The 24,180-nt window shown below is 38.6% G+C and overlaps 1 protein-coding gene across 2 annotated transcripts in view; it reads right to left on the reverse strand.

Annotated features, from left to right (window-relative positions):
• The window catches only part of OLA1 (Obg like ATPase 1), a gene marked incomplete at its 3' end in the record, with an annotated part of 100,771 nt that overhangs the window by 73,932 nt on the left and 2,659 nt on the right, over positions 1-24,180 (reverse strand). For both annotated transcript variants that reach the window (XM_082001776.1, XM_082001775.1), the window contains exon 3: positions 12,969-13,096. In XM_082001776.1, coding sequence (XP_081857902.1) covers positions 12,969-13,096 — 128 coding nt within the window. The remainder of the gene's footprint in view (positions 1-12,968; positions 13,097-24,180) is intronic.

Genomic DNA, 24,180 nt, shown 5'->3' on the forward strand with positions numbered 1-24,180 from the left:
TTTTCACATCAAATTACAAAGGTTGGTGCATAAAAATATTCAATAAGCCTCAAGGAACTTTTATCCCAGCTATCTCAGTAAGTACTGAAATGCAAACCTATGCTCAAACATATTCTGAAAGTTTAACTAGTAAAGTGAGCTTGAGGTACGTAAGGAAGCTTATCTGCCATCATCATTATTGGGAGAAAAACCTGTATGATGGGAGAGGAGGACAGGACGAAGAAGATAGAGAAAAGGAAGAAAGAAGGGATGATGTTTGATTTTATAAAGAAAGCCTTTTAAACTAACTTTAACAGAAACGAAATTAACCATGTAATGCTTGAATACTCAGAAAATTCATTCCATATCTAGGGATAAACACTGAGGTTCTGAAGAAACTTGTTGCTGTTGTATTTAACAACAGATGAAGCCCCACTTTAACTGCAAAACTCAAAATAAGAACTGAAAGTAGCAATTCTAAGGTATTGCAACAGAACAAACGGTTGGGTTGATAATTAATGCAATTGCCTCCAGGCACTGAGGCTTCCGGATGTCATTTGAGGCTAGAGACCCCTTGGCATCATTATCAAACCAACAGCTTTCAAAGCATCTCTAGCAACCACTGCTGGCATAAAACATCCAGCATTTAAATCCAGTCCAATACTAATTTTGTTCTTCCACTTACGATTTCATGATAAAAATACATCCTGAAATACACTAAAAAATAGCTGGGAGAAACCCAGAAGTAGCAAATGCAAGAGTGACAACTTCCAAACAGAAAAAAAACCCAGACCATCAGAATTTCCACTGAGATGACACTGGTAACTGATTAATAAAAGATCACTTGTAAACCCAAGCAGAAAAGTAAAACTAAATCCTTAGCCAGTGTGAAGCTGGGCATCATCAGGATGGAAGAGAAGTTTTGGAAAGCATACTGGAAAAATACCAACTATCTCTCTTGAAGGGTCACCAAAAGAAGTCAGCAGATTTCCACATCAATATTTTGTCATTACAACAACAGCATAAAGGCACATCTGCAACCAAACCCTGCATCTCACCAACATCTCCAGCATACATAACAGCCATCAAAAAGTCAGTGTTCCTTCAGATTCCATTGGATAACCTGCAAGGTTTGAAATAAAATATCTCTAAGCCTTGCAGACTTGGAAGACAAGGAAAAAAAAAAAAGGATGCTATTTGAATCACATATTTCCTATGGTTGCCTTTTTACAAACATTTTTCAACTTACCATATCAGCTTAATGCTCCCTCAGCTAGAACAGCACAACTGTTTGCTAGATTACATGTTAAATCTGATTAGAGAAATGACCTATTTTTAAAATAACCCAGCAAGAAGAATATGGTTATTTTTAAAACACAGAAGCCCTTTTACTACATAGTTCTACAATCAGCTACAACAGCATAGGACAAAGTGGTAGCATATAGATGAGAAAAGGTGTTGGGAGTACAGAGCTGCCTCAGCTACCAAAAGACATATTTATCCAGTGTACATGTAGGCCTAAAGTATGATTTGGGAAGGGGCAGACACCTATTTTTCTAGAAGTGGCATTTTGGTCATTGTGGAATCCAGGACTGCTCCAATAAATAGCAATTCTGAAAAACTGAACCAAAGGTTTTTGTGTTCATTTATTGAACAGTCTGATACTCTGAAAAAGGTTGCGTCTGAATTGGATTACTGAACAGAGCTTTTGCTTGGGTGCGACTCCTAAAGCTTTGTACCTTTGGTACAGGTAGATACACGCTTTGGCTTTCTAATGTGCGGTAACTGCTGCCAGAGACTTTTAAGCACTCACGGGACTATGGGCAAAGAAAAAGGAAGCACTCTAAACTGACACCCCAAGGATCTCAGACAGATTTGCCTGTCACACACAAAAAACAAATTATATTTTGATTCTTATAATTACATATTCTGACTAAGCTAGGAGCCTTGTTTAGTTTGCCTAGAATAAGTAACTCACAGCCCAAGTCGGAAACACAAAACCAGCTTCTTCCTGGTCTTCATTTGCAGTATTTACTCCACTGTTCAGCACACAGCAGTATCACATATGTACATTGGGAAAGACCAATACAAGATATCCAGACGATTAGGGAGAATTTAATTCATACATTTTGAGGGCCGGAAGGCCTAGCAGAGCATAAAGTTCAAAATAACTTGCAAGGATAAAGCTTACTATAAATGTAAATACAATGGACATACGTCCAATGATGTGCACACACTTGTTTTAGGAATATAAACTGAACACAAGCCCATAACATGGCAAAGTTCTTTTTAATAAAATAAGCCAGCACAAAAGAGCACTCATAGTGCTTACCACTTGTTCTTCACAAGCACTTCAAATATATTTTGTTCCTTCAAACAGATTACTGTCATCCCAGTTTTTTTACTTAAAATTCTTAAGACTTTAGTTCCTATTTAAAGGGAGGAAGAGAAAAAACTTCAGGATAACTTGGTCTCTTGCCTCAAGGCACTAAAAGCTATACTACTTGTACCTTCAGCAGGAGCCGACGGATTGGTTCCCCTCATCTGGAGGCTGTCACTCCCACAAGATGGTGCACCACAATCACTTATGCAAGTGCTCCTTGTCTATTTTAATATGAAGTCACCTAATTTCACCTCAGCCTAAGCAATAATTAATCAATCTCATTTAATATTGACACGCTTACATACCCACTTGCCATACTCAACTCTGGAGTGATGAGGGACAGTAATGAAGAGCCCCGGAGTGCCAACAGTTACTCCCACTGCTGTTTTCAAACCCAACACAGGTGTATGTCCTCAGCTGTATTTGGGAACATGGCCATCTAGGCATAAATTAGGAAACAGAGAAGTGCTTCTAAGAGCCTGTTTCAAAGTTTTCATTAAAGCTCTGCATTTAAAAAAAAAACCCAACAACACACACACTTACACACAAAAAAAAAGCCAACAAAACCTAAGTCCTTGTCTCTTTTGAGGAATGCACTTCTGAGAAAACAACCTTCTGAAAGGGAAGCCATAATATTCTCAGTCTACAGACCATTCACCTTTTTTCTGATGCAATCACTGCAGCCAATTAAAGTGATGCTGACAAAGAGCCAGCTACTTACCCTTTTCCCAAATTCTTGCAAAGAATTGTTAATTTTACCTTTTCTGAGGTGGCCTTCCTACTACCAAAGGAAAACAGGCTTTTGCATTTCATGTTACAACCAGAAAAACAAAACAAAACCTGCAGTATTTTTCCTTTCAAGCTTTCAAGAAAGTCCACAGCACAGCAAAGAAGAAATTACTTATAGAGTATTAAACTATGACTATCTTAAAGCCAGCATACCCTACACCAGGAGTAAAGACACCCACTCGAGCAGGTAAACATGTTTCAAAAACAGTCACCTGAACACCCTCTAACACTATCACATACTGATAATTTCTTTAAAGTATTACAGAGAAAAACTTCAGTCTCATCTGTATTGCCTAAATAGCAATTATACACTGCCATATGACACAGAGAATGATAATAAAAGTAGTTGTAGGTCAAAGAATAGCAATGACTCAGTAAAGATAACCTGCCCGGTCTTTATTCTCAGGGGAGGGGTGGGTTTACTGGTCAAGTACTTTATGACTCACAGTACAGTATATTAGAAATTTTCTATGTATTCTTTAGAATTGAGAGATTGCCCTTGTAGCTCAGTAGGTAGCTCTCCTGTTTCTGGCCTACGAGGTCATAGCTTTAAGTCCCTGCTGAGGAAGCTTAACAAGTTCCATCTATAAATAGAATGGCATTAGATGCTGCAACTCTAGCAAGGGTGGTAGCCTTTAGATGAGAAATTTTTATGTTTTCATCTGTTCTGGTGAGAAAAAGAAACTGGACACAGAGAGGCACAGGATATTAGGCTAAAAATGAATGACAAAGTAGACTCCAAAATCCATTGTAACTTCACTTAGCATGAGACTTAGAATTCTAGCATTATCAAACTACAATAAAGGCTAGAGAAGAATGCAGGAACAATAATTTCCATTCTCAATGAGCCCGAGTAATTAACTAAAATTACACACTTTACAATATTTGAGACTGAAAAGAAGCCTCCTAGGTGCTTTATAATCAATATTCGACTTGTGACATTAAGAGGCAACCTCAACGTAAAACAAACTTCAGAGTTTTTGATTAGTAACAAAAACATCTGAACATTCACAGCTCTCATCTTACTCTTTCTGAAGAAGCAAAGTATATCCTTGAGAGACATCTATTTATTTATCAGGGATTAAAATGATGCCACTCTGCAATGTATAAATTTTTGCTCCTCATACCCATATATTTGGGGAGGCTTATTCACTGCTCAGAGTAACAAATTTAAGAATGAAGCCTATTTAAACACTTATTTGTTTATTTGTGCTTTAAAATTTGGCCTTAGATAAACATGGATTACAGCTCACGTATCACTTTCACCCAGCCTGGTGATGTAATTTACTGTTCAATAGAGACAAAGGCTAACTCACTAGAGTGTGGCCAGTTTTCCAGCACCTTTTCCACAATCTGCACCCATGTTCCCAGGAAACCAAATTCACTCCTCTGTGGGAGACAATGCTGCAAACAGCGTTCTGCAAACAGTTTTGCTGTACAAACCTGTAAGTTTGATGTTTTGCAGCATCAGCCTTCATCCTTGGGCCTCTTCCCTATATCATTGTATTGAAGAATAGGCATATAGGAAAGGTAATAGCCATCATACCACACAATGGGATGCCTAGTCTCGCCCCTAAACTACTCTCAATTTCATTTACATCCCCTGTCTCCACTACTGGAAGCTGCACAAACACTTACTCCAATCCTACATGGTTATTTCTCTAGAAGCTTCTTTGAGTCTGTATGAATGTTGCTTCTCTCTACCAACACTTTTTCTGAACAAAAAGACTGCTATGCTTCCATCTTTGGATCCAGAGAGAAAAATCCAACAGTACCAGCCAGCACTAGACTAGCTCACCAAGACAGCTTAAGGCTAGTGCATGACACTAATAACGACTGCATGTGTTTCCCTGCAACAGATCTTTTGTCAAGGCAGTACTTCTTAAAAATCGGTCTTCCAAGACTCATTGCCTCTTCCGATGCCTTTTTTAGTGGGACATGTGGGGCCTCAAAACATGTTTTTGCCTCAAACTGACTTCTATGTCCCAAAAAAAAAAGCTTTATTCAAATGTGCTTCTTTTTGGCTGCTTCATGTTATTTAAAAGAGGAAGGAAGACTTGTATGCATATAGAATTCCTCTACACAACATTAGTGTTTGCTTCAGAACTTAATGTCATCTGTTTTCAGAAGGCACTTTCTGTGTGGTTACAAACAAAACTGGGGAATGTGGTACAGAATTAAGAGGGCTGCAAAGGCCTGATTAGATTCAGCTACTGGTTGTTACGTGTGCATTCTGTTTCTACTTGCAGGTACAAAACCACCGTAAAGGAGGAGAGGAGAAATCTAGCACTCTGCTGCTTCTGCAGCAGAACAAAAGGTCTGAAGTAAAATAAAGCCAAGCAGCCTCTGAAAAATCTTCCTCTCCTGCAACAAAAGCATTTTATTTTTCTATGAGGAAAAACTAATGATAAGCAAATTTGTATGCATCTCCAGGAATATCTTTATTAGCCTCTCTTCCGTTTCAAGGTGGTGGGCTTAGTATCTGAATGCTGAGAGGTAAGATTCAAAAACAGATAGCACACGGCCTAAGACAAACTACCCCTGGGTTGGGTTGTTCTTGTGACCTGTTATTTTGAAATTGCAAGATACAATGCAAAAATAGTCTTGCTAATAAAAATTATTTCAGTTTTGGTGATGATTTTGCCAAAAGGGGTAGAGGAATGCCATTTTCACAACTTTGATCAAAAAAGTCTCCTATGCAAAGCCCTATGCAGAATCAAAACACTTTACAGTATTTTACAAAAAAAGCCACAAAAAAACAAGCATTAATACAATAAAATATTTCACACTGCTGCAACTGCCACGTTAATTTGAAAGCTTTTACAACTTTTGGTTTTGATACGGAGAAGTCACTGAAAGCTAATTGAAAGTTTAGCTGAACTGTGAGCTATTCCAAATATTTTATTAAACATTAATTTAGTTACTTTAACAACAAACAAGAAGATAAAATATCAGTAAGAACTATTATCTACACAATAGCATACAGAAATACGTCTTGATTGTGTAACATTAGCAAGCTTTGTTTGTGCAAACTACTTTTAAACTTTGGTAGCTTAGCAGTGAAAGGTTTGTATTTGTAAACAAGGAACCCTAACTTTTTTCTTTTTTAACAGGTGGCAATTACCTTTAGCAATATAAAACAAACTCAAAGAATCTTCAAAAAACTGAACCAAAATATATTGAAGACAATAAAATTTTGTAAGACTGCTATGTTTACATCATTTCAAGTTGAATTTTGACACATTATGAAGATGAAAAAACGCTTCAGATATTAGAAGTAACACAGCTGAGCTACAGCTGCATAAACAGAACCACTATGATTCCCAATGTGCAGAATACACATGCTGAAAGGATGAGATGTGACTCGTAGTTTGATCACTGAAATGCTAGTGCAGCAGAGCATGGCTAAGTGATAACATCATATGCCTCCTCTCTGTAGCAGTCAGCTTCCAGGAACAGCAATGAGAAGGTATGATTTCTTCTTAGAGAACATGGGGGGGGGGGGGGGTGGTGGAAGGCATCGTGCCTCAAGTATATAAAAGCTACAGAATGATTAGCATCTTTATACAGAAAATACACACATTTTTATAGAAAGTCAAAAAATGAAGTCAAAATAGAGGATGCATCTTATTCACTTTATCACCACTTTGATTTTTAAAGGCAAATCAAAACACTGGCAGTATTACTGTGAGTTTCCAATAACCCTCATGATGATAAAAAGCAAAGCCAAGTCAACTTGATTTTAAACGTTGAGCAAAAATCAGTATGAATATTGTCAAACTCAGTTTTGATTAGTGTTTATCTCAAAGAAGAATAAACTACACTCAACTCAGGTGATTGATAGCTATGCAAGTTTTCAATGATGGCAAATTGGTTTAGAAGTTACCTAAGACCCTGAAGGAGACAGAATCAAGAGGTATACTAAGTGTTTCCAGTTATAACAGACTGGAGTAAAAGCAATTAAAGCTTTTTAGCAACCAGTTCCTTGGTCACACCAGCCACTTCCGTAAGACCACAGGGGATGTTTACATGGTTCTTTCACTCTTGTCACAAAGAACAACATTTCATAGTTTATCAGTTATCAAACTCCACTCTGCTGTGGGGTCAGAGCATTTCCAGGTGGAGGAGCGAAGCAGAAGCTCCCCACCCCTACCTGCCTGCGCGCCCCCAGCATCATGTCACCACAGGCAACTCACACATTCCTCTGCAGGTCTGGAAGATAAGGCAATGGCATGCAGGTGAGCTCTCAAGCTCTTCCACAAAAGCCAGTGTTGCCTGCCCTACTTCAAACATTGGGCATCAAACTCTAAGGTTTTTTACTTATTAAAAAGGAACATTTGATAGCAAAGTACTTTCACAGACAAATTTCCTTCCAATTTCTGTAACTTTGAAGAGAAAGACTGGATTTCATTAAAGAAACTAAAAATAAGAGAAAAATGTGGAACATATTTTCCAGAAAACTAGGACTGCGGGATATCAGTGGGAAGAGAAATTCAAAAACATGGAGAGCTCTGGCTGTTTAACATTCAATACATTCAAGAACTCAACAGAGATGTAGCTGGGACTAAATACTGACATCTACCAATTGCTTCACTGAAGCATTATTTAAGAGTCATTTGTAAATTTACACATGTAACAAGGTTGCCATTTTTAGTCCACCATACAAAGAAAGTAATTTTCTACAAGTACTTGTGACTGATCTGCCATAAAAGTTGAAAGGTGGTTAAAGACATGCAACTTGGGAAAAAACACTATTACAATCTTCAAACAGCCTGCCTTCTGCCACGATGAAAACATTGCTGCCTCAGTTAAAACTGTAATACTCCCAAAACATGGAACATAGCACTGTCAGAAATGTTTCAAATTAAACAGTGAAACTCAGAAGATGAACAAAGCTGTAACTACTTTAAAGCATGTGTCAGGTTACTACGGTGCTAATGCTGTAGACGCCACTATCCAGGACAGAAAACAGTTTTAAAATTAAATTCCCCATTAACTTAGCCAAATAAATAAGCAAGTATACCTGATTGAGGTTTTCATAATTGTACTCAGCCAAAAATAAAATATACCCATACCCTTAAGAAACTGGGATAAAAAAAATTAAAAATTCAGAGGTTAAGTGTATTGAGATCAAATGGTTTGTTTCAAATATCAGTAATTCTATTAAAAGGCACAAACTGAAAATGAAAAAATCTATAAGAAGTATCAAAACCAGGAACATATTGCTCTATTCTGTACAGAAAAAACATACCTTGTTTGCTGAGCTAAGAGAATCTACTTCACACTGTTACTAATTGCGTACAAAAATACAGCAGTGCTCAGCACAAACTTCCTCCTCCTTTTACTTGTCCTATTGCCCTACTACATGCTGTTCTCACATATGTTGCTATTTCTTTAGCTATATTAAAATATACTTTAGACATAAACCCAAAGTTTCCACTGATTTAATGAACACTGTGTCTCCTAGGGAAAGTAACAGTGAATTTAGGATATGAAAATTCAAAAGATGAAAAACCATAACCATTTCAAGGTGGGGGTACTTTTCTTTTAAAAAAAGTAAGGAAAGTAGAGAATTAGGCAGACAGAAATAAATCTCATTTCTCCTTAGCTTTATGTCATGCAAGAATCAGTTTAGGTAAATACCACACAGAACTTCCACAGTTCCAACAGAAATGTAATCATAATTTATTTGAGAGTACTACAGCTGCAGCTCACCTACGTGCCCTGTGGTGGATAAACTTACAGGTAACAACCTTTTTCAAAAACCATCTCATAACACAAAGAGGTAACAACAATGAATTATTATGGCAGCTAAAAAAAAAAAAAAAAATCACAAACCAACCTTTTGTCCTAAAGAAAACACAGTTCAACACATTCTCAATTAATAAAGAAAACAGGATCAAAACCTTTAGCCTAGGACTATAAAATACATCCAGTGAGATTCCCAAAGTTTGGTGCAAACTCAACAAAAGCTCTCCGCTCCTAGCTAGCCACTTCCTTGCCTATCATTACCTTAATTAATACAACTGGAGTTAATTCTCAAACTGCTTTTTGCAAAAATACCAGCTGAACCAAGCTAAGTCAAAGCCTAACAAGCCTTTCTTCATATACGCAGGCATGCAGACATTGAAGCCTACAGCACAAACCCCACAATGACCTGCTTCTGACTTACTGCCTGGCATCCAGAAATAAAGAAAAGACCAATTCTCCAAAGGGCTCTGCTTCACCTGCTAGCCATTAACATGGGCAGCATACTACAACAGCATAAAGACAGGGAGCAACGGTTTCAGTGCTCAAAGGTGAAAATTTGTTCCAGATCAACTCAAAACCTTAGTGAAAACAAACACTAAATTTTTCATGCTTTGAAAAAGCACAGTCCCCTGATCACTTCCTAGTGCATCTCTTAAGAGCTTTTTATCATTCTCATCTTCTCTTCATCTGCAGCAACACCTCCTTTCCAGCTTGCTGGCATACAAAGCCTCACCTTCCAGTCCACTTCCTATTCCCCTTTAATAGGAGCAACCTGTCTGGGTTCCTTTTAAGTCAGCTTCTATGCGACTGCAGAGATCCAGTGCCTGCCCATCAGGCTGAAAACTGACAGCTGGTCTCAGGGCACTGGTTCCTACAGACACACAGTCCATTAAGAACTTGGAGCAAACCCTGGTAAAGGGTAACGAAGAAGCTTCATCCTCTCAGGATCTAGAAAGTTTAAGGACTTACAAAAACAGTTTAGGTAGTTTCTATAATCTGACGAAACCATGCAGACTCCAGGTATGCCACAGACTCATAAAAAGGGACTTTTAGATTGGAAATAATTTTAACAGGTGGGTGGGTATAAAAACATTACAGCATATAAGAGAAAGGTTTATACATTTTTATATTATAAATTGGCATGGTATGTTGAAAATTACACTGAGTTACAGGTTTTTAACTAGAGATTGTGCTATGTAATTAGTAGATTCTTTTTTTTTTAATTTACTATAGGGCTATTACTACCTTTTAGTACCAAATCTTCATTTTTATAGTACTGTGGGGAAAGAAAAGTAGAACTAATATGAAATTTGCAGGAAAAAAAAAAAGTAGTTTTACCTCTCAGCAAAATTTTGCATTATCTATTATTATTATCCCTAAGTACTATTTTGAAAGATCTTAGTGTTTATTGGGCAATCAACACACAGAATTTCTACTTCAGTTCATCACTATCTTGCATTCTAGCTAAAACATCTAGCAAGAGTATCATAAGAGGCAAGGTTACAATTTTAACAAGAAAAAGGAAAAAGTGGTTGTCCTGGTTTCAGCCAGGATAGAGCTGGTTTTCTTCACAGAAGCTAGTGTGAGACTGTGTTTCGGATTTGGGATGAGAAACTGTTGATAATGTGCTGATGTTTTGGGTTGTTGCTGAGCAGTCAAGGACAGTCCAGCTTCTTGTGCTGGCCTGCTAGCAAGGAGGCTGGGGGTGCCCAGGAAGCTGAGAGGGGACACAGCCAGGACAGCTGACTCAGGCTGGCCAAAGAGATATTCCCTACCATACGACGTCATGCCCAGTACATAAACTGGAGTTAGCCGGGGGGCAGAAATCGCTGCTCGGGGACGGGCTATCGATCACTGGGTGGTGAGCAATTGCTGTATTGGGGGGCATCACTTGTTCTTGTACATTCCTTTGTTGGTATTATCATTGTTGTTTCCTTCTCTCTTTCTGTCCTATTAAACTGTGTTTATCTCAATCCACGAGGTTTTTTTCCTAATTCTCTCCCCCGTCCCACTGTGGGAGGGGGAGTGAGTGAGCGGCTGCGTGGTGCTTAGTTGCCGGCTGGGGTTAAACCACAACAGTGGTATTTAAAATTTATTCCATTATCTTTTTCAGCAACAATCATTTCACAACCGTTACATTTGAGAATCCTTGAAAGACACCAAAACATTTAACAAGTAAATGCAAGACTAGATTAGAAGAAATAGATGTTAATACAAAGTAAGTATCCAAATGATTTAAGAACCCACAATAGTCTTATTCCTCTTTCAATCCCCAAAGAAAAATACAAATGGTGTTAACCCTTATACCCTTAGCCCTACCTAAAACAAATTCTTGGGATTATCCAACATACATATTAAAAAGCAGCTTCTCCACTGGCTATTATATCAATCTGTGCCTTAACAAGCATTTATGACACAATTATCAAAACAGAGCAAGTATAAAGAGTTTATCACTTGTTCTCAATTGACACCAAGCAAAACATTAATTACAATCCCAGGATCGCAATGCATTTGGGGAAACTGATCCCCCCCCGCCCCTTTTTATAGGGATACTGTACATACGGTTCTTGGGCAACTACAAATATTTAAAATATACCAATGTAGTAGTACCATCTTCACATATCAAACTAGTTCCTAAAGCAATGAGCAAGTCCAAAAGACTTACTTCGCTCTACCCAGCAAGGATCTGGCCTCACCTTTTCAAAATGTCTTTGTTTTAAATACTATTAACTGCTTAGCTACAATCAATAACCCACAGGGTTCTATTCTACTGAAAGTATGTGTCAAACGACTTCAACAGAAAAGAGTAGTACCAGATATAAAACACAAATAAGCCCAAGTTTTCAAAGAAGTAATGCTACACGCACACACACAGAGAGTCATAGATGGCTTCCAGGTACCAGAAGACCTTAAAAAAAAAGCCAATATTCCCAAAAGCAAGTCCTGTTTTTCAACAGTACAAGCCTAAGAACATAATACCTTTCCCCACAAAGTTTGTCTCACTTGATTGAAAACAGAGTACCAGCACTCTGCACCAAATCAGTGTCTAGGTATTCTTGATGCATGATAAATTGCATTTGACTGAGGCAGCATACTTACCTATTCACCAAGCATGCAGACTGTAGAGGCACATCAGTTCACTGTTCTGTATAAATATGGTTCGAAAAACAAGCTCATGGGAACAAGGGTTCTAAGCATCTAAATCAGTACCATAAGATAGTAATATTCCATGCCTTTGGGTTTTGTTTTAGAATCACCCTGCCCACAAAAGTTTTGCTCCAATCACCAAGTAAAAAAAAATTATTTTTTGTTTTAGTTCTATTGTTTCACTCTCTGTATAACAGTCAACCAAGTGACAGCAACAAAGGTGTCCAGTCTCTTCAAATCTGCACAAACATTATTAAGCTCAACCTTTTCAGACCTGAAGCCTTTTTCAACAGTCAAAGCATATTGCAAGCCAACATATACCTTCAACAAGCTTTTAAGTGCCAAGTTTGTTAAAGTGCTGTTAATGTGACTCCAAAGGCCAGTTCTGTATTGTGGTAACAGGTGACGAAAGACAGAATCAAAGCCCTTGGTCTAACTGAGAACTGTTCAGAATTCACAGAGGTGGGGGGCAAGAAGTGTGTTCAAGACTCAATATCAGTCACAGAGAAATCAGAAAAAGGAAAGAAGTGAGGCTTGCCCTGTGAGGAACAGAATCCCAGAGTCTGCTCCATATTTTCATTCTCTACTTCTGTTTCAGCCTTTTATTATCACATTCCATTCCTCCTCCTTTATAAAACTAAATCAACCGCCATGGACTGCTGGCAAAAGAAAACAACAAACCATTACTGCAGACTTCCAAAAACCCAGTTTCTTTTTAAGTCTTCAGCGCAATGCCAATGAAGACAGACATACTCATTATATAGCAGATGACGGGGATTTTCTTGGCTGCAAAAAAACAAACCCTGATGACTTTGAATTGAATGATGAAAGTTTTTAATGGATATTTGTTCCACAGTTCTTAGAGTACAACAATGCTGTCCTTAAGCTATAGAGAGAACATATAAATAAGTTTACATACGCATCAGATGAAAGATTCCATCACAGGCGTTAATATGAGACAAGAAGGAATTCCCTAAGCCTTGGCCAGTGTGGGCTCCTTTCACAAGGCCAGCAATATCCACCACATTCAGAAAGGCTGGAATTTTGCTGAAATATAAAAGTGAAGAGTTTCATTACTGAAGCATATTAGCCAAAACTTTTGGCACAGAGATAAATTCAAAACATGAAAAGCCAACATTTCTTTTTTCTAGAACAAGTTATACATAACAGTAGCTTTCTTACTCATTTAACATAAAGATTGCAAAGATTGCCCCCCCCAAACATCAACCGTTCTTTAATTTCTCTGTCATTATTCATGTAAAATGAACTAGTTTAAGTGTGGAATCGTACTGATAACTATACAAATAATCAACCAATGCTAAGGCATGAAGTCAGTCATCTGTAATGAGCAGTTTTCATAGTACCAAAGGGATAAGACACCTAAATGGCCACCACACTCTGCTATCGCACACCTCTAAGCTTACCATTTAGTTCAGCAAAGTTAAGCAACCTTTTCAGAAGACAAAGGCATTTTTTTAATACAGTAGTGTTTAAAAGTAGCAGTGATCAGGGTTATGCAAACAATTTGAAAGAAAGCAGGAAAAAAGTTAAGATGAAGCCTGGCATTATAATGTGAACAGCTGTTATGTTTTTCACTATAGTTAAGAACTTAACAACAATGGGTTAGCAGGCGTGTCTACACAACATTTTGTATAGTAACAACAGAACAATCATGACATTCAAATTAGCTTTCAAAAAATGGAAAAAAGCTTTTAGAACTATGGGAAATGCATATGGGAATTTCTAAACTGCAAGCCTTTTGTCCTCTGCAGATTCTCAAGTTCTTTTAAAATGAACAAATAACCTAATGGGCATTAATCTTTTCAGGTATATTTGAAACCAAATTACTTTTCAAAATCCAGCTGAGTCAGGAAAAAAACAACTAAAACTGTGTGGCAAGTGGTTGATTAAAATCACCTTCATATGGTGTATGCAAATGACAACACCATCATAAACAGTGGCACGGATAGAACCACACCAAAATGCTGGAAATTCCTCCCTTGCAAAAGACCAGAAACTGCACACCACAGTCACCAAGACCTCCAACCTGAAGGCTTCAAAATAAATAACTGGAACACTACTTAATTTCCATCAAACACTTTAAATTATCACAGTTCTATTTCATTAGCACTACACTAAGATTAGCGCTATGCTAAGAACAACAGTTCACTAGTCTACTGAGAGTAAGTATAATGGAAAACACCCAAATCCAAAGCTTGAATAACAACAACGAGAAGGGTGCAACTTATGCTATGAAGTCTGCATGAACATACAGTGCCAGTTTGTAAAGCAGTTGAAAAGCTTTCTTTTATGGTGGGTGTTCTTCATCGTGTTCTTCATCTTCATCAATCATGAGATTCAAATCTAAAGATATAAATTCTGTCATCTACCTTAAGATGTCTTTTCCAAAGACCTACCACTGCAGTGCTGCTCAGACAGAAGCAACCACATAGGGAAGGAATGCTAGGGATGACCTAGCAAGTGACCTCCTAGCCAACCCTATACAGAAACCTCCTCTGAACAGCGTTACACTTCTGAAGTTTTAAATGTCCACAGCCCAAACTGAGCTTCATTTTTATTAGCTTGCTGATAAATATATCCGTTTTGCCAAATACTGAAATATTTGACAGCATGACTGCTGTCAAATCTGTAACAGTAGAAAACCACTAGCATTAGAAAAACCACCCTTCTCTTATCCTGATGCCTGGAAGGGCAGCTATAGCCCAGACAGAGAAGCTGTAGTTACGGGTATCTACGAATCCTTGTCTCTGCTCAGAGCAATGGACTTAGAATAAAACGAGTAACCAACTTTTTTTTTTTTGTGCTATCCCACTTCCCTTTGACTGCAAATAACTTAACACATAGTTTAATATTAGCAGGTGCACTGCCTCACTTGAAATGAGCTCCCTAATTTGGGCAGAGATGATCTATTAGAGTCTGTCTTAGTATGCAACATCAATGTTCTTGGAAGTATGACGACCTAAAAGTAAAAGATCTTATCCTGGTTTTGGTTTTGATCTTCCTCTAACACTTCCCAAGAAAAATTATTTCTTTGAAGTAAACTAATTTCACAATACAAAATCCGGACAAAACATTTTTCTTTACCAAGGTGAAGTTCAAAGCATTACTAAGCCTGTCAGGTATAATAAATTAGGAACTTAATGACATGTTTCATGTCATTAATACCTTTGTGATGCGCTTAGAAACAAGCATGAACAGCACACAATACCCAGAAGGGTGAGTTTAAAAAAATATGCAAGAAAATATCTACAACATAGCATGAGTTATTTGAATTCAGGTACACAGTATGTTGACTTTTAGCTTTAAACTTCATTTAGTCAGTTTAAACTGACTTTCAAACTTTAAAATGGGCCCATTTCTTGGGAAGACAGATGTTGTGTACTGAAAGTTAATGCTGTTGAATGCAGTAGAAAAAACATGAATATAAGTACATTCTGAAGTAAACAACCTTTGAAAATGTCACATATTTGTCCCACTCTGGTTTTCTTAGCAAACTATTTTTTTCCCACTACCAGTACAAAAACTCAAATGGAAACAGCAAATCCTTAAGTTTAACACAGTAGAGAGTAATGCACATTCTGAAGACAGAAACTTAGTAACTCCATTAATGCATTAACTCAACAACTCCTTTTGCCTGACAGAACCCCAGAGCTAATACACATCTCAGAAGAGACAGCAGCAACTTCCCAGTCAGAATTGTTGTAGTTCCTTGCTTTTTGACACATAACTGAGTCAACAGCAAGGTAGAAAAATGCCACTCACTAAAGCATTTCTCCGTTGTCACTTTAAACTGTATCTTAAGAAAAACAAAGGTGGTGATAGAAACATTCTCTTTTTATGCTCCCCTCTCATCATTCTGGTAGGATTAACTTCTGGGCCAGCCATCAGAAGAATTCACACTTTCACTACAAAGATGCCACATTAGAGGAAAACAGATACCTTCACATGCAGATGGACCACTCCATCACCAGAATCAACCTCATTTGCTAGACAACGGAAAGAAAACCCCAGCACATTTATTTCACAATTGACTAATATGAGCAAGAGACCTTTGAAGATGAGTATCTGGGTTTGTAAGATGTTTTCTCACCTTCACCTCGGGTACCGCAAAGCTAACATTCCAATTAAAATAAAGCCATCCCCATTCTTGGCAGCCCCTTTCCTAAGCCTGCGTCTTTCTTTCATCATAGAAATATGAATAGAGAGAAAAGCAGAAAAAGGCACAAACTAGTCACACTTGCCTATGCTTTGAAGGACAAAGAGTAAACATTATGAAACTAAACAAACAGAAATCACTGCAAAGAATGGGGAAAAAAGAATCATATATATGGAGTGTGTTTTAGTTCTTTTAAATGTAGAAGACTTAACTGTTATTTTTCCCCCCCTCCTCTAAACAGATTAATTTCCATTTTTTAAGATTCGTTAGTCAGCATTAGCATAATGTCACTGAGCCTCAAATGATCATCAGGAACAGGTGGCATCAACTGATCATTTGTACAAATCAGTGCAACACCAATCTACCATAAAACGTGTCATAAAGCAGGAATTTATAATATGAAACAGATTACCAAATCCAGAAGTATCTCTGTATTTTAAGCATAGGTATAATCCTTGAGCAAGGACTTTTTTTACCTCACTTAGAAATACAGCAACAGTGGTTTTGTGTTAGCGTACCACCTTCACTGTATCAGCTACCGTGCAACAAAGAGCACAAGGCTCACTGGGCCAAAGTACATACAGCTTTGTAGTCCAGTGGTCAGGGTATTTATTCAGGAATAAGAGACTCATGAATCCATGGGGTTATGCATTGTGCAAGAGAGGAGGCATATTTCTCACCAACTTTGTTTCAAACTTCTGTCCAAAACAGTTATGTAAACAGGCAAGAGCAGTTTCTCTAGCTGACCTGTTTGCTCAGTACAATACAATGCAATTAGTTAACTTTTTTCCTTTAAAATGCACACACATACGGTATCTGCAATTTGTTGTGGGTTTGTTTTTGTTGGGTTTGTTTTGTGGGTTTTTTTTTAAATTGAGGGGAAGAAGCATACATTTATTTTTCATGTTTCCACAGGTAGTTGTTTAGTTGAGAAACCTCACAAGGCCACATACACCTGAAGCTTTGACTTGGATTAAAACATCATAACCAAAAATGATGTTTCTCCCCCTGGGTTTTTATCCCTCTAGGTTTCCACAATCTCTCTTCTCCAATGAAAACAGCCCAAAAATTTCTCTGCAGCATTTATGACCGTTTACTGAACTCTTACATCCACCAGGAGACCCTGGAAAGCCACATGACAGCTTCAACTAAGTTCAAAATGCAGCAATTTTCCAGTAAACCTGGTTGATAATTCTCATAACACTTTTTTTTTTCCTTGAACAGTTCAAGAAGTGTCTCTCAACTCAAACTCTACCTGATCCTACATCCCTCACACCAAAAAGGCCAGATTCTTCGGTATTAGTGTAAAATGTCCAGCTCCCCTTTTCAGTAAAGCCACATGTGCTACTCATCTCCTGGTTCCAGCATAGGCTCTTCTGCCTTTAAAAGCTGTTATTTGAAATCTGTTAGAAAAAGCAAACTCTTGCTGCTTCCTGAAAATTCATATAACTTTAGTAGGAATCATCTGTTAGGAGTTCACAAATGACCCAAAGTAAGAGTAGCAACACAGAACATGTATGGTGTGGAAACCTGTTAGAAATCCATTCAACGCTCCATCTGTCCTCACCATTATTTTTGGCTCATTTCCAAACAGAAAAAGAACAGTTCACAGTCCCTCCCTCTTCCAGGAGACTGTACTCCCTATTACAGCTTCCGCAGTCAGTCAATCTTGCAGGCAGTTTTGACCAATGCAAGCAAAGTACCTCACAGGGTAAATAAAGCAATCTGTTTCGGAAGAACTAGGTACTGCAGATGAACCCTGGTCACTTCTATGCAAGAACAATTTGATGAATAGCATTTTATCCATGGTGCTGACAAACAAGACTTGAACCTAACAGCACATGAACCAGAAGCGAAAAATCTGCTAATTAAATTTCACCTACATGAATTATAAAAAGGTAAAAGATTCAACATGGATTAAGACATACTCGATGTCCCGTGTATGAAGACTTTGCCAGAGAATGCCTGCATTCTCAAACTATTCAGTAAGTTATTACACCAACTAATTAAATTTTGCCTGCTCCCACCAGGCAGAGAAGATGGCTCAAGCCACCGCTAGTTAAGGTCTTTCATTCACTGCTAGCAAATTATTCATGATGCTAGAATAAGCATCACAGGCAAGCTGATATACACAGGCTCAGAACTAACTGAAGAGCAGGGGAACTCGGCAAAGGAAGCAGCATATCAGCAACAGGATATACTTGCCACTTGCCAATTTTCAGTTGTTTTCTGTAAAAAAATGGGATTCTCTTACAAATGCTGATATGCCAGAATTACATCGGCTAAGTTATTCATGTTTCACTGTGGAATTACAGGTCGTTTTCATTTACGTAAATGCTCCTTTTAAACCTAGAGCAAGGCCCACATGATGTCATTCAAAAAGTCACACTACTGATTTGGTTTCTAACAAGTACTTTCCACCAATTGACTACATAATTTTGACTTCAAAACTTTATCAAGCATCTGATTATGCTATCCTACAATAAGTTTGAGAGAACTTACATGGCCAAGAACAATGGAAGTTACTGCTCAGATTTAGTTCAGTAACCATCACTTGAGCACTGAAGATCTGAAACCTTGAATTTTAGCAATCTACAATGCAACAGAATAAACCCATTTGCTGACAAAAAGGACAGAGATCCCGAAATACACTGGGCCGTGCTAAGAGTTGAAGAGGGGTAGTTGCACTTTAAGTGTTATCCTCATGTGAGACAAGCAGGATTGCTTTAAAATTTAAGTTTGAAAAGGACATCCAAGATAAATTAAGATAGATTAAGGTTTTTTTAGATAAGATTTCTAAGTTAAATAGAAATGTTTGTGGTTGCCATCAGCATTGTTTTGTGAACACACATGTGCAAGACAGCATACCAACCTACAGGTGCAAACAAACAAGGAATTAAATGAATGCTGATAACTTGAGAAAGGATGAACCAAACCACTTACATTTTACTTATTCCTGCTTATAACCTCATTTGATTTTAACCAGAGGAGGAAGCAGAAACATAGACTTTGAAATCACTTTATTAATGTTTTCACACAGGTTGATTACTATCAGCCAATGCAGTCCTCAAGTTTTAACTATTTACAGTTAAAACACAGCTTAGGCTCACATTGCTTCTACCCAAGCATTTTTTCTAGTTAATCATATCATTTAAAATAAAGAAGAAAGAATGCAAATAATTGCAGTGAGGAAATTATTTGGGGCACAAAAAAAAAAAAAAGGAGGAAATAGCAGTTGAAGAGGCTTGAATCAAATGTCACCACTGAGACATACCTCCTGGCCAGGCACAGTATGCCACAGCTGTGGTAGTAGACAGGACCATACAGACTAAGACTGGCAGGTAGATACACTCAGAGGCTTTCAAAGTGTTTGTGAGCTATGACAGAAATCACTTGTCCAAATGACATCAGTTTGACATGCTTACACTAAAAATATTTTTAGGCTTAAAGTGATTAAGCAGCATCTTAATGAAATTTAGATCAAAAAATGCATGAGAATAGCTTTATTAAAGCTTTTATTAAGTCACTAAAATTTCTTTAGGTGTGCTACACACAGTTCTTTTCTTGTTTAAGGAACCCATCACTTCTAAACACAAAATGTCCCATTAAAATAATAACTACAGTTAACAGATCAACTGTTTCTGGCTTCCAAGTCCCAATTTTCAAGGCAGGAGCTACTTGCTGAGATGAAGAACATCTCTTTTCCACTTTAGAATTAGCAGATCTCATCCTCTGCTACCTAGTTCAGATTCATAGACTTGGGGCAGAGGGGGTGGAAGAATAAAGAAATACACTTTTCTGCTTTAGTTCCTGCTGATGTGAATCAGTCCAAAGAAAAGATTCTCTTTCCAGTTAAAGTGGAATGATTTCAATCATTAGTCTGTCAAACCTTGCCTGAAAGTACCCATATTGGGGGAACAGAGGTAGGAGGACAACAAAATAAAAAGCCAACAGTCTTTCCTTTTTGAAAAAGCTACATGTTGTCACAATGTAAAAAAAGAATTTTTGCTGAATATTGTACAAAATTTAAAACAAACAAGTAGTTTAAATACATAAATTAAGTCAGTAACAGAATACAAACCAAGACCTTAAAATAACAACCATTCATAATTGTTTTTAATATATTGTCTCTCCTGTTTTTAATATCCACAATTTCATTCACACCAAAACACAAGCAACAGGTAACATTAAAGCTCAAGGAAATTTGTTCATCTAAATCATTTGGCAGGAACACAGCAGTTTTTACGGGAAGTTCTTGGAGCCCACCTTCCGTGTACAGTCTATATCACTGAGCGTATTTATTGTAAACAGACATACAGATAATCCACTGCTGCAGAAAGAAATAAAGCCCAGGTTACAAGTTCTGGCAGCATACTTTAATCTATTAAGTAGACATTTTCCTTTAAGTAATAGTCTCTAAATTGTTGCCTACTTGATTTAATTTACAAGCATTTACACCTCCATTAAGTAATACCAGTCAGCTTTCAGCATGGGCTAGCAAGTAAATGCGCACCACTTCACAGAATCACAGAATCACTAGGTTGGAAAGGACCTTTAAGATCATCAAGTCCAACCATTAATCCAGAACCACCATGTCCCCTAAACCATGTCCTGAAGCGCCACATCCACACGTTTTTTGAACGCTTCCAGGGATGGCGACTCCACCACCTCCCTGGGCAGCCTGTTCCAATGCCTGACCACCCTCTCGGTGAAGAAATTTTTCCTAATATGCAATCTAAACCTCCCCTGGCGCAACTTGAGGCCATTTCCTCTTGTCCTATCACTAGTTACTTGGGAGAAGAGATAACACCCTCATCGCCACAACCCCCTTTCAGGTAGTTGTAGAGAGCGATAAGGTCTCCCCTCAGCCTCCTCTTCTCCAGACTAAACAACCCCAGTTCCCTCAGCCGCTCCTCATAAGACTTGTGCTCCAGACCCCTCACCAGCTTCGTTGCCCTTCGCTGGACACGCTCCAGCACCTCAGCATCCTTCTTGTAGTGAGGGGCCCAAAACTGAACACAGTATTCAAGGTGCGGCCTCACCAGTGCCGAGTACAGGGGCACAATCACTTCCCTACTCCTGCTGGCCACACTATTCCTGATACAGGCCAGGACGCTGTTGGCCTTCTTGGCCACCTGGGCACACTGCTGGCTCATGTTCAGCCGGCTGTCAACCAGCACCCCCAGGTCCCTTTCCGCCGGGCTGCTCTCCAGCCACTCCTCCCCAAGCCTGTAGCATTGCATGGGGTTGTTGTGGCCAAAGTGCAGGACCCTGCACTTGGCCTTATTAAACCTCATACAGTTGGCCTCTGCCCATCGATCCAGCCTGTCCAGATCCCTCTGCAGAGCCCTCCTACCCTCCAGCAGATCAACACTCCCACTCAGCTTGGTGTCATCTGCAAACTTACTGAGGGAGCACTCAATTCCCTCATCCAGATCATCTATAAAGATATTGAACAAGACTGGTCCCAGAACCGAGCCCTGGGGAACACCACTCGTGACCGGCCGCCAGCCAGATTTAACGCCATTCACCACAACTCTCTGGGCTCGGCCATCCAGCCAGTTCCTCACCCAGCGAAGAGTAAACCCGTCTAAGCCACGAGCCGCCAGTTTCTCCAGGAGAATGCTGTGGGAGACGCTGCCAAAGGCTTTACTAAAGTGCAGGTAGACAACATCCACTGCCTTTCCCTCATCCACTAGGCGGGTCACCTGGTCATAGAAGGAGATCAGGTTGGTCAAGCAGGACCTGCCTTTCATGAACCCATGCTGGCTGGGCCTGATCCTTTGGCTGTTCTGCAGATGCCCTGTGAGCACTCTCAAAACCAACCGCTCCATAATCTTCCCTGGAACAGAGGTCAGGCTGACAGGCCTGTAGTTCCCAGGATCCTCCTTCCGGCCTTTCTTGTAGACGGGCGTCACATTGGCAAGCCTCCAGTCTTCTGTCCAAGCTGATACTTTCTTCTTTTGGAGATTGGAACAGATCTTCAAGCAACAAATGGTACATGAAGAAGAGCCTAACTCTTCCTCCAATGGCAGAACCACTACAAACTCATGCTAGCAATATTCTTGGCAATAGAGTCCGTCTCCCTGTAGCAGCAATCTCAGCTTAGTAGGACAGACAGCGACTGCCTGCCCAGCCCAGTCCCGCTCTTCCCTTCCCTTGCCCACAGCAAGCATGAAGGCAAGATCGCTTTGGCCTATCATACATTATTTTAGGTCAGACAAAGTCCCTGCTTTTTTTCCCCCACCTCCCAACAATGACTGCAGTTATGTCATGACTAAGTGTAACATATGCGAAATAAAAACCTGAATGCTTTAGATTTTGCAAGACAAAATCTTGAGGCTAGACAAAAGTCTAATTTAAAGAGAACTCAATGTTTATAAAACATTATGCATGCACAGATTGACTACGTCTACTAATCTAAACAAGTAGAAAATTAACACAGAACACATTACATAAAGATGAAGAACAAAATCAAGACTATACAAGAGAAATTAAGGAATTTAAATTACAATTCAGTTGTATGTCTTCATGACCATAGCCGCCTTTTCCCTGAGTTAGTCTAAGACAAACAAGCACAAACAGCCTAAGAAGAGTTACCTCAGTCTCCTGTGGTACTGAATTATCACTAATTATCACTGCATCGTTACTGTTATAGTGAAACATTAAAATGATAGAAGCAGCAGAAGTTAACTCAGGAGTTACAACTACCCACAAATCCCCACATCCATTGATTTTAAGTAACAAATACTCTCTTAAGTCAAAAGACCATTCAAATGAAAGATGATTTACTATTTATATCCAGCTCAGATCACATATATATATATTCAGAATACAGATCAGTAAATATACCATTTTCATTAATATTTAAGGATGATTTTCTTCCCCCCCAGAGAGAGAGAGAGTTTGCAAGACAGAGAACATGCATACAGATATTTACCACCTTAGCACTCCTTGTAAGGATAGATGGCCAAAGGCAGGATGAGGAGAGAGGTAATAATCTCTTTGTCACTTCAACTATTAAGTTAGAAGTAGCCAGTCATAGCTAACTGAGAAGGAAAAGAGATTACTGGCATGCCCAAAGCAGCAATAACACTACAGTTTAGAACAAATCTGTCAACAAAACTTAAAAGCCACACCCCTACCTCTGTACAATCAACAGTCAGAAAGTTTTGACTCAAATTCAGCAGAGGTTTGTTTTATGATCCATACAGTAACAAGTATGTTTAATACTTGAGAAGGAAAAAAAAGGTAACATGTTACAACAATACACCTATACAAACAGCGCCCTATTAATGCATTTTTCAGCAAATTTTTTTTTTACAAAGTGCACAGGAATTACAGACCGAAGCTATCTGGACCTGAAAATTAAATTAACAAATGGATTTTTGATCAGTGACTAATCAATCTTTTTTAATTGTGGGTGTGATCTGGCTCTAAAACAGAGGCCCAAGCGCTGAACAAAAGCGCAAATGTGCATGCTACTTTGCCCTATGATTTTTGTACACTCACTTCATTCAAGATACCTCTGCAAGTAACTGCAAACTGAAATAAACAAGTCACAAGGGTCTATAAGTTTCTGTTTTCTGAAAGCACCTTAAGTTTTGTTGTTCAAGCAAAAACCCACTTCCCACGCTGAGCTTATAGAGCAGATTACAGAAACAGTCAATAGCAAAAACCATTGATGTGACAAAATTAATACACATCTAGAATAAGGAAACAATTAGAAGAGACATACTGAAGGAGTATCTCTGAATATACCAGGTACAAGTAACAGAGCCTATGAAAAGAGGAGAAAGAGCCAGGGGAAAAAAGGCTGCCCATAAAGCTTACTGTCAAAAGACTGAGGACACAGGTATGTTCATAGGTATTTGTTTGGCTACCTACAGCATATACACTATTCTGAATAATGCAAAATACAGGATGGCAATTTCACAAATGAGCAACCTCATAA

Source organism: Phaethon aethereus, assembly GCF_964289735.1.
Source record: "Phaethon aethereus genome assembly, chromosome: 6".
In the NCBI taxonomy this organism is placed as follows: domain Eukaryota; kingdom Metazoa; phylum Chordata; class Aves; order Phaethontiformes; family Phaethontidae; genus Phaethon; species Phaethon aethereus.